This window comes from Rhinopithecus bieti, unplaced genomic scaffold, assembly GCF_001698545.2.
Source record: "Rhinopithecus bieti isolate Rb0 unplaced genomic scaffold, ASM169854v2 scaffold_27022, whole genome shotgun sequence".
In the NCBI taxonomy this organism is placed as follows: Eukaryota; Metazoa; Chordata; class Mammalia; order Primates; family Cercopithecidae; genus Rhinopithecus; species Rhinopithecus bieti.
In genome coordinates, this window is record NW_016812251.1 from 32,172 (window position 1) to 44,665 (window position 12,494).

General features: G+C 37.4%; 1 protein-coding gene across 2 annotated transcripts in view; it reads right to left on the reverse strand.

The window, feature by feature from the left end:
• Positions 1 to 12,494, reverse strand: part of ARIH1 (ariadne RBR E3 ubiquitin protein ligase 1) — a 100,476-nt gene that overhangs the window by 24,511 nt on the left and 63,471 nt on the right. For both annotated transcript variants that reach the window (XM_017895811.1, XM_017895810.1), the window contains one exon: positions 3,588 to 3,732. In XM_017895811.1, coding sequence (XP_017751300.1) covers positions 3,588 to 3,732 — 145 coding nt within the window. The remainder of the gene's footprint in view (positions 1 to 3,587; positions 3,733 to 12,494) is intronic.

The following is a 12,494-nucleotide window of genomic DNA, read 5'->3' on the forward strand; positions in this document are numbered from 1 at the left end:
AGTAGCTGGGACTACAGGCGCCCGCCACCTCGCCCGGCTAATTTTTTTTTGTATTTTAGTAGAGACGGGGTTTCACTGTGTTCGCCAGGATGGTCTCGATCTCCTGACCTTGTGATCCGCCCGTCTCAGCCTCCCAAAGTGCTGGGATTACAGGCTTGAGCCACCGCGCCCGGCCAAGTCAATGACTCTTTAGCCCATGAAGTTTGGTTTCTCATCCTACTGCACTCCTTCACTTCATTTCAAATTAACTTTTTAAATCTTTTCTCTGAATCTTTTAGTACTATTTACCATCCCCCAGTTCTTGAAAGTACATTCTCTCTTCCTTTGGATTCTGTATTGCTACATTTTCCTGGTTAGCCTAACTATCATGCCTTCAGATGTTAGTTCAAATTTCTGTGAATTTCTGTGGTGAGTCCTCCCTGATCAAAAACTGGGTTAGGTATCCCTCCAACACGTTCCCACAGTATCGTTATCTTATATTTGCCCTGCCAAAGCACTTACCATTCTTTCTGAATATGTCACCTTACTACTTACCTACCCAACTAACCCGTAAATTATTTGAAGTTAGGAATTATGTATTTATTCTCCATTATTTCTTAGAATAGTGCCTAGTGTGTTCAATGAATAGGTTCTCCATCATCAGTTACACTGTAAATCTCAAGTCATGATTTTGAAATTCTAGTTTGTTGAGACTGTTAAGACAATACCAAGAACAGTGAGAAAGTTATAGTGGATATTTGTAAGCAGCTAGCTTCAGTACTCAAATCAGAGTTAAGATTTAAATTAAGAAGGAACTGGCTATGATAGAGCAGGAGGAAAAACACCAAGAAGTAAGGAAACCTTGTAAAACCTGGGTCTCAGTATTACCTCACGGAAGCATTTAACTGTAAGCACTATGTAAATCTCAACTGGCAAACAGAATCTGTTAAAGACAATAAAACAGTCAAAATATGAATTTAATATATTCTAATAGTATTTTTTTTAAATATTCAAATTAGAATTGTGATTTAAGGTAAGAGAAATGATACAGTTTTCAGGCTGGAAGAAAACTGAAAGAATATCTTATTCAACTCAGAAAGAAAAAGAAACTGCTGGGTGCGGTGGCTCACACCTGTAATAATCCCAGCTCTGTGGGAGGCTAAGGTGGGTGGATCACCTGAGGTCAGGAGTTCAAGACCAGCCTGGCCAATATGGTGAAACCCCATCTCTACTAAAAATACAAAAATTAGCCAGGTGTGGCAGCGGGCGCCTGTAGTCCCAGCTACTCGGGAAGCTGAGGCAGGAGAATCACTTGAACCTGGGAGGCGGAGGCTGCAGTGAGCCAAGACTAACATCGCACTCCAGTCTGGGCAACAAGAGCAAAACCCATGCCAAAAAAAAAAAAAGAAAGAAAAGAAAAGAAGAGACCAGGCGCAGTGGCTCACGCCTGTAATCCCAGCACTTTGGGAGGCTGAGGCAGGCGGAACACGACGTCAGGAGATCGAGACCATCCTGGCTAACATGGTGAAACCCCGTCTCTACTAATAATACAAAAAATTAGCCAGGCTTGATGGCAGGCGCCTGTAGTCCCAACTACTCGGGAGGCTGAGGCAGGAGAATGGCGTGAACCCGGGAGGCAAAGCTTGCAGTGAGCCTAGATGCACCACTGCACTCCAGTCTGGGTGACAGAGCAAGACTCTGTCTCAAAAAAAAAAAAAAAAAAAAAACTGGAGGAACACAGTGGCTAACACCTATAATGCCAGCATTTTCAGAGGCCAGGTGGGCAGATTGCTTGAGCTCAGAGAAGTTCCAGAGCAGCCCGGGCAACACGGTAAAACCCTGTCTCTACAAAAACAAAACAAAATAAAACAAAACAGAACACACACACACACACACACACACACACACACACACACACACACACCAGAAAAATCAGCCAGACACGGTGGCATGCGCCTGTGGTCCCAGAGTTTGAGGCTGCAGTGATCATATCACCGCACTCCAGCCTGGACAACAGAGCAAAGTCATCTCGAAAGAAAGAATGAAAAGAAAAAAGAAAAATCCAGTGACATTAAATGGCTTACCTCCCCCTAAAGCCAAAAATTTCATGTTAGAGTTATGATCAGAACTTGAGAATTTGAAAACTCAGTTCACTACTTTACCTACTAAATAACTCACTGATCATTCTATTTCTCTGAGTACTTAATTTTCTTTTAAAACTTTTCTCATCACTTGTACATGTGAACAAGTTAACTCCCCGCAAATGGACTCCATTAGAGATACACATATACAACTCTAAGATAAACAATAAAAATCCTTCAATATAAATATTAGCCAGGCTTGATGGTGCATGTCTGTAATTCCAGCTACTTGGGAGGCTGAGGGAGGAGAAACACTTGAACTTAAGAGTCTGATAAAGGCTGTAGTACACTATGACTGTGCCTGTGAATAGCCATAACACTCCAGCCTGGGTGGCATAGTGAGACCCCATTAACAGATTAATTGTGAAAATAACAGTGTCTAAGACTTGGTATACAGTAATTATTAGAAAGAGCTGCTTAACAATTAAGGCAGAGAACATGAACAAGACAGTTGTAATTATCATGGAATTAAGTTATCTCTTAGATATCTTAAGACAACTTAAGACTAAACTTCCTTAGTAAACACTCAAGTAAAGCATCAAGCAAGCAAATCATCTCAGTTCAGTAAATTTTATTTTACATTTTGAGATGGAGTCTCACTCTGTCACCCAAGCTGGAATACAGTGGCACGATGTCAGCTCACCGCAGCCTCTGACTTCCAGGCAGCAATTCTCATGCCTCAGCCTCCCAAGTAGCTGGGATTATAGACACGCACCATCATGGCAGGATAATTTTTTTGTATTTTTAGTTGAGACAGGTTTTCACCATGTTGGCCAGGACGGTCTCAAACTCCTGGCCTCAGGTGATCTGCCTGTCTTGGCCTCCCCAAGTGCTAGGATTATAGGCATGAGCCACTGAGCCCAGCTTCAGTTCAATAAATGTTTAGGAAGGATATTTGTACTTAAGGGATTAACATCAGTTATTTGGTTGTCTTCCTTATCACTGGTTCTGTTCCAACTCTGTCCCCACATACCATATTTAACAATCTCCATTTGAATGGATTTGATTAAGTGAAAATTTTATCTTTTGAAGAATTCTGAGAGTTCCCTAGCAAATAGTATTAACAATATTTATGAGTTTCTGGATATTTAAAAAACACAGTTTAAATCTATTTTAATTTGGATGAGAAACAATTCTACTCACTGCCTATTACACAATTCTCCCCGTGGTGATAAAATAAACTCCAGAAAGATTTAGGTCTATAAATGACAACTTGGACAAGTTGTTGCTGCTTTAAAAAACAAATAGGGGTTGGAGGTAAGAGGCACCAAGCTCTTACTCTTTTCCTTCCTTTCCTCACACTGAATACATTGATAGGTTATGGCTTAGAGGCTACTACTAAGTCCCACACATTTTCCTTTGTCTAAATAATGGAAGTTGATTTACCCTCTGAAATACAAAGTCAGCACTAGCCTTAAACTACTGAAATACAAAGTCAGCACTAGCCTTAAACTACCAGATACTCACCGAGTTAGGGTAGTTCAAGTAGCAGATCTGACAAGGCATATCCTGTGCTGATGACCTTGTATTCATCTGGCGTGTTCGAGACTTTTTACTTGGATTAATTACATGACACTCAGCAAAGAGCTTCTCCAGGTTTCCATCAAAGTACCTGCATTATTTAAACAGAAAGGATAAGAGCCCAGCAACTGCACACTGTTAGAGCTCTCCAAAAACCTGCTTTTCTATAGGGAAAAGCAAGAAGCTGAATTAAAATAAAACAAGATAATAACCTTTTTACTCAGAGGAAATAAAAGCTATATGGTACAAATTATAGCAAATAAAGGTGTGTGTATACATGTGCATATATATATATTGCAAGCAGCAAAAATTCAGTCTACTCTCATATATATGAGTATGTATGTGTGTGTGTGGGTGTGTATATATATATAAACTAGTAGACTGAGTTTTTGCTATTTTTTTTCTAAATTTTGTTTTTAAATAATTGAATCTTGGGAAGTTAAGCTGTTAGTATTTTAACAGTACTGCAACTAAAACTTAAGGATTAAATACTACTCTATGAAGAGTAATATTTTACATGGGTAGGCTATATTTTATACAAATGAACTCATTTTATTAATAATTTTAGTTAAAGCAATTTAAACATATTAGCTTTAGTAAACAATTTATCTTACCACACAAATCATCTTAAAAATAAAATTACTACATGTGTCTCATTCTACATAATAGACTTGCTTTCTAAACGTTCTTTTGAAATATTTTTAATTTACTGAGAAAGGAGAAGAAATAGAACAAAAAAGTGTAACTTCAAACATTTTATATAAAATAAATTACATATTAGCTTTTCATAAAATATGTATCTAAATATAGAGGTGTTCCATATCTAATACATCAAGAGTATATGCCAAGTACTACCTAGAGTTTTAACTAAATAGCAAACCTCTGGACAGAAGATAGTAGAGCAGACCTTAAGCGAGAGTGGGCGGGGAAGACAGTGGTAAATACTTAGCACAATGTTTCCAATTAATTCAGATAAGACATGTTCCCTGGCCTCCTGAAATAGCTTACTATTCAAAAGGGAAAAGCAATAGATTCAAAAAAATTTTTAAAAAAACTTTTCAATTTGCAAAACCAATATAACCAGCAAAATATTAATGCGTAATCTGGTCAATTACTTTTAGGTTGTAAAGCCCAGGTTACAATAACTATAATGCTCTTTATATACAAACAGGAGATTTTCAATTTTAAAAGTTGAATTCAATACTCAAAAGGAATTTCCAATATTTTTAATTAAGGTCTTATTTAGGCTTTGTGTCAAAGGTTACTATACCTTACTGTACCTCCAGAAAAATCATTCAAATGAAACAAACCATATCACTTCTCCTAAGACTAATAAATATCTTTTTCATAGATACTTTGACTACAGCATATTTCAATGAAATCATATTATCAATTGAAATGCCAACACATTACAAAAAGGAGGATTATCAGAAAGTTCAAGTTGTCGGGAACTCATACAAATAGAAAATTAATGTCTCTGATGATTCAGATAATCAGAATATATCTACAGCAGAAAATCAAATGCTTTCCTACAATTTTGAGACAGAGTCCCACTCTGTTGCCCAGACTGGAGTGCAGTGGTGCTATCTCGGCTCACTGCAAACTTTGCCACCCAGGTTCAAGCGATTCTCCTGCCTCAGCCTCCCAAGTACCTGGAATTGCAGGCCTGCCACCATGCCCCGCTAATTTTTGTTGTAGTATCCAGGAGCAGTGGCTCACACCTGCAATCCCAGCACTTTGGGATGCCGAGGCGGGTGGATCACTTGAGGTCAGCAGTTCAAGACCAGCCTGGCCAACATGGTGAAACCCCCATCTCTACTAAAAATACAAAAAAATTAGCTGGGCACAGTGGCGGGTGCCTGTAATCCCAGCTACCCGGGAGGCCAAGGCATGAGAGCTGCTTGAACCCAGGAGGCGAGGTTGCAGTGAGCCAAAATGGTGCCACTGCACTGCACTCTAGCCTAGGTGACAGATCGAGACTGTCTCAATTTTTTAAAAAAATATATGAAATACCAACTTTTACCTGAAAAACTGAAAGCATAAGAGACTAACACTAAATATCAATTCATAAACCAGCTAAACACCTTGTTTTATAAAAATATTCACGCTAACAAGACAAACTTCTGTCATCCAAAATTTGACAACATGGAACTAACGACTCTCATACTCTGGTTAACATTCTAGACAGTATTCTATGAGTATACAGCCACACGGACATGTGTCTCCAATTTCATATAAATAACACCCTAGTCCACATTTATAACCTGCTTTCTTCACTAGACAATATCTAACAGACATCTTTGTCATTAAATGTCTACATTTTTCATTTTTGCACAGTATTCCACTATAGTTATTTACTATAATATATCTAACCAATGTTATTCTGAAGGACATTTAAATGTGCCACATAAAATAATCCTTGATTAAAATTTTAGCCCATCAGATAGGGAAAATATCTAGACTTAACTTGTATTTCTTTATTTATTAGTGAAGGTGAATACATTTTTCTGTGGTGATCTTATTCCTTATTAAGTTCAGTGTGTAAAGAGGAAGAGTAAATCTTTGTTTCATGGGTTGCTTTCTTTCTCCCATTTCTTTCTTGTCTTTCAACTTTCTTTAATGGTGTTTAATTATCACTTTAAAATTTTTATGTAGGCACATTTATCATGCTACCCCACTGTGATTTCTGCAGTTTATACCACACTTTAAAAGACTTCTATACCCAAAGATTTTAATGGAAATTCATTAATGATTTAGATCTCACCTTTAAACTGTTTCTATTAAAACTGTTATTTTTTACGTAATAAGGAGTACGGGATTCCATTTCATTTCAATCCATTTATTGAAGGGTTGTCTCATCTACTGCAAACACTTTTTCCCACCTTTAGGTTTCAGCTTACATCTGACTTCCTCAAATAAGTGATCTCTGACAGCTCCTCACTTCCAGCCCCATTAGATAAGGTTCCCTTGAATTACATCCCATTGTTACTCCTAGTCCTTTGCAGCACTTAAAACATTACTAAGTGTAATCACTCTTTATGTTTGCTCTGCTAGAAGGTAAACCCCATGAGGACTACTTTATTATTCCTGGAGCCCTAATGTCTACAGGCATGTTACAAGCACTTAGTTTCTTCTTAAAGAGTAACTGACTAATCTAACTCTCAGCACTGACCTGTTTACTATATACCAAAATTTCCTATTTAGACGAGTTTATTCCTGGACTCTCCATTCTATTCCACTAATTTGTCTGCTCTTGTAGTTGATAAATTCTCAATATTTGACAAAGATCCCTTTACCATTCTTCTCTTACAGAATTTTCTCTGCTATTCTTCCATATTTGTTTTTTCAAGTTAAGTATAATCATTGTTAACTTTTTTTAATCCTGTGGAACTTTTACTACAATTATATCACGTAAACTGAAAGAACCGACTCTATAATATTGTCTTCCTAGCCAAGAACAAAGTATCTTTCAATTTACTTAATTCCAATTCCTATTCACTCCTCTCAACAGTTTTGTAACTTTTTTTCACTATGTGGATCCTGCACATATTCCAGTGACTTTATTCTCAGGTATTTCAAGTTCTTTTTGTTGGGAGAAAAGCTGAGTGTTGGGAGAGAAGCTGAGGCAGGGTTTGCATGTCTGCTAGACTTGCTGGCTCCTTACTTCTAGCACTCGCATGATCTCAAGTAGCCACGTTTCAAAGAAAATGCTAAACCCTCACAGCTGTAAGCTCATTTGCTTGATACACTGCTTCCTTTCAACCCCCACATCCTCACCACCTGTTTCTTTGTTTGATCACGAATAAACAGCGTGGAGCGTGGGCTCCCAGAGCTCCAGGGTTCGCAGCCTCCATACTAGCATTGGCTCCCTGGTCCCACTTTCTCTTGTCTTTTCTCATTCCTTTGACTCCGCTAGATGTCGTCGCCCCAACAGTCTGGTGTTGGGTCTAATCAACCCAATACTTTTTAACTGTCAATCTGAATTCCTCTGCTTTAGATAGCTTTAGTACTGGAGTTTGTAACATTTTTAAAAATAGGAGTTAATAGCTTCTTTAAAAAAAATAAGAGAGTCTCACTATGTTGCCCTGGCTGGTGCACAGTAGCTTTTCACAGATGCAATAATAGCATACAGCCTTGAACTTTTGGCCTCAAGTGATCCTCCCGCCTCAGCTTCTTGAGTATGTGGGACTACAGGTGCACACCACTACATGTGGCTTGGAGTTTATAGTTTTTTGATCCATTCTAGAAGCCACCAAATGAACTTTCAAATACTGCTAAGTATTTTAAATGAAATATGAGTGGGAAGCTAAGAATCCACTCATATTCTTGAGGGTAGTAGGCCTAGAAATCTTATTTTATCAAAGTTTCATGTATTTGTTCTGATCTGTATTTACTATATGGTCTGTTCACCCCTGATTCCACAATCTTTATTTGGAAATTACTAAAATCTAATTTAGTTTTACTAGGAGTTGCCTGTATAATTAATACTTAAATACATTTCTTATAAAAGTTAAATAATACATTGATCATCCTTTTGGTTTTGGTTGCAACTTCCTAAAGCTCTTCCCAGTTGATTATAGTTTTATATAATGTTTTCACTACTTACATTCTTTTTTTTTTTTTGAGACGAAGTCTCGCTCTTGTCACCCAGGCTGGAGTACAATGGTGCAATCTCGGCTCACTGCAACCTCCGCCTCCCGCGTTCAACCGATTCTCCTGCCTCAGTCTCCCAAGTAGCTGGGACTACAGGTGCCTGCCACCACGCCTGACTAATTTTTGTATTTTTAGTGGAGACAGGGTTTCACCATATTGGTCAGGCTGGTCTCAAACTCCTGACCTTGTGATCTGCCCGCCTCAGCCTCCCAAAGTGCTGGGATTACAGGCATGAGCCACCACGCCCTGCCCATTGTTTTTATATTATGTAGCCTTTCTTTCAAGAATGATAACTTTTTTGTCTCATAAACTTGATCACCTCCAATTACTCAGACATAATTCTAATGCTTAAATGTGTTCAATTGCTCACTTTGGACAAAATCCTTTCCCTCCTCAATATTCATATAGAGATAGTGTTCTATTTTCTTGTTACCTGTTGCTACTGAGGAAGTCTGTGGCCAAAATAATTTTCTCATTTTATTCTTTATTCTAGAACTTTAGCAGTTCCACCAGGCTTTATTCTAAGCATTTAACTTTCTCTTTTGAAATGTCATTTGGATATTAATTACCTCGAGATCCTTTAATCGTTAAGAATGTGTTTGATTTGCATCCAGTCTCTTAAGTTGTCCTCCATGTCTACCATTTGCTATTTACTTCTTTGTCCTTTTCCTGTCTTCCAGACCTATTTTCTGTAATGCCTGCTCTATTTCTTTCTATCAATGTGGTTTCAAGTTCTACAAGATCATTATTTATCCTTTCTTTTTTTTCTGTTCTGCCAGTTTCCTTTTCACCTTCTTCTGTTGTTTTTCAGTTTAACTTTGATCCCTCATCTCAGAGTCTATGTTTAATTTCCTAAGACAAAGCTGATTTCTTCTAATTATGATTGTTTTATTTAAGACTACTATGCCTGGAGAGTAGTCCAGGCAGAGAATAGGCTGGATTCTTAACTACCCACACTGTTTACCTAGGTACTTATCTGGAAGCTCCTCTAATTTGCTGGCTTCTATGTAAATCATTGCTTCTGAAAATCAGACCAAAATAAAAAGGAACTGACTCAGTGTGAAGCAGTGTAGTTGAGGTATCTTTAATGAGTTAACCAAATACTTCTCTCTGTTTCATTGACTTGAAAGAGCTGCAAAGCTTATCCTAGAACTGTGCTTCCCTCCTTGCCTGTAACCCTGCCCATCCTTTTCAGGAAATCATGTGGATCAAAACAAAAAAAACAAGTAGCAGTGTGGTTTCTCCTTCAGTCCAGCCTCTCCTTAGTGAAGCAAGGGCACAAGCAGGGTATCACCCATTCCTATGGCCTATATTTGTCTACATTAAGATTTTCTTATAGACAATTATCTGTCAATTTAAAGAATATTAGATTTAAGCAGTTTCTCAGTAGACTGTAAATTCTCTTCTCTCCAGGATCATTTCTGCATACTGAGTACATTTACAGAAATACAGTTGAGCAACCTGGCAATCAGACAACTTTTCAGAATATTTGGATCTTAATTTTTCATTTTACTTGCCTGCTATAGAGAAACAGGGATCACCACTGGCTAGTGTTTCTTCTTGAATCCTGAGTGACTGTGGCATCACTGTTTGCCATTCTAATATTTATCTTCAAAGCTACTAAGTCTTCAAACTTCATGAAGACCAACCACTACTGGAGAAGTACTAATTCTCATAACAGAATCAGAAAAGCAAAATGTTAAACCAACTTAAAGATATAAAGTAGGCTTTTCTATGCTGTTTTTTTTTTTTTTTTTTGGAGACAAAGTCTCTGTCGCCCAGGCTGGAATGCAGGCTGACTTCATCTCAGCTCACTGCAACTTCCACCTCCCAGGTTCAACATTTCTTGTGCCTCAGCCTCTGGAGTAGCTGGGATTACGGATGTGTGCCACCACACCTGGCTAACGTTTTTGTGATTTTAGTAGAGATGGGGTTTCACCATGTTGGCCAGACTGGTCTCAAACTCCTGGGCTCAAATGATCTGCCCACCTCAGCCTCCCAAAGTGTTGGGATTACACGCCCAGCCTCTACGCTTACTCTTAAAACTATCAGAGTTCAATCCTCCTATCCAGTCTTTTAATGCTTCCATTATACATTTGCAAGTCAACTAGCTATTGCTATAAGCCTGAGAGTAAAAATAAACACACATAAGAAAATTTATTAAAAAACACATTATACATTATACGTATCCATGTATGAAAATGTATATACATGTAACGTTTACTTCTAAATGACCAAAAACATTTGTTTTAACACTCACATGTGGCAGTTTATGGGTATCAGATTGCAATTTCAAAATACTACAAGTCACAATTATTCTATACCTTATAGTTCTGACAAAGAACAAAAATCCACGATGCCAAAACCCTTCCAAGAACTGCCATTTCAACCCCCAACCCCTGCCGCCAGCCACATTAACCTGTTAATGATGTATTTTTTTTCTACTTTTAGAATATGTACATTTAAGAGAAAATGTCAAAGGAGCAAAGAAATATCTTAAATTCATTTAAATCACACGAATGAATAAGAACTGCCGTCACATAAAAAGCAAAAGTAACATGAGGTATGAAGATGACCGCTTAAAACAGCAATATGGAATAGTAAGTCATAAAAAATACTAAAATAAATAGTTCTTTCTCTTCTGGGGAATGCGATCAGAGCTGAGGGTTTGGAGCACTATGTTTCATTTATAACTTGGGAAACTATAGGACTTTTAAAACATCATGATCATGTTACTTTGATAAAAAAAAATTTAAAAAGGGTTCCTGAGGCAGAATGTAAGTTTTCAAACAAATTGAAAGATACTAGTGCATCCTTTGTGGTTTTTAAAGTTATTCTTACAAAAGAATGTAAGGTGACTGGCAAAACTACATACCTCTACTAGGTAAGTTCAGAATTCCCAAAAACCAAAACCATCTAAAGGAGTTAAGGAAAGAAAACCTTTCTATCCTAAGGAAAGCTTTTAGCCCTCATGTTACCAAAAAAAAAAAAAAAAAAAAAAAATCAAAGGAGAACTCGCACAAATCTGTAACAGCTTGCTTTAAAAGATTTAGGTTTCTTAAGCTAATCTCTAAAAAAAAATGTGTATTCTATGTAGTTTTACAGCTAAATAAACTTACTGCTCATATATTTTCAGAAAAGTAGAATACTTTTGAGGCTGTAAGATTTTCTTATTAGCCTAGTTTAAAAAAAAAAAGGCATTATAATAAAATAAAACCTAAAAAAAACAGCATTGTAATAAAATCTCCTGAGTTTGCTTACTGCTAAGCAAAATAATGTTTGATAGAGCAGCTACTAATTAATACTACTTCCAAGTGGCAGCACAAAAACCTGACTGCATACTTTATCCTTTATACTTCTGAGCCAGGATGAAGGCAGGTGGATTAAGGAAATAACCACAGTGAAACAGATGTTAAGATAACTCTTTCTAGGCTCGAATTCGCAAAATCATAACAGAAACACAATAAACTATGCCGTCTTCCAAAGGGATCCAATACTCATTTAATACAGAAAAACCTAAATACCCAAAAGCCAAGTGAACAGTAAATTGACCTCTTCCCCCATTCAGCTTTTACAATAAAAAATTTTGCTAATCAAAAAGCTTTTTTAAATAATACATTATTGCTCCTCATGAGTTTTAAAGGTAGATGTAAAACCATGAAGGTAAATAAAATTTCAAAAGAAAAAAAGGCTATGTGCAGAGTAGCTAGTGAGCCCATATCCCAGCACTGTGGGAGTTCAAGCTGGGAGGATCGCTCAAGCCCAGGAGTTTGGAACCAGCCTGAACAATATAGCAAGACTCTATCTCTATTAGAAATAAAATTTAAAAGATAAAAATAAAAGTATGGAGGACATTTACAAAAGAAGTTAATGACTATTCTTTTTCTAACACAGAATGGATAACATCTCTACAATAGAGGCTTTAGAAGACACAGACACTGGTTTTCACAGGATGTTCCAGCCACACTTACAAACACGTGTCGTCTTTACTGGTGGTTGTCTATGACTTCTGGCTTATGATTATTTCAATTTTACCAAGTTCATCAAACACATACATTTATAATTGGAGGTCCCTGGCATTTCAACAACTGTGCAGAAGACAAACGTTATAACTTATTTACAAATGTTCTCTGCCCCCACCCCACCCCTGCACTCCCAGAAGAAGGTTCAAGATTGTATTACTTTTTCATGGCCGGGCGC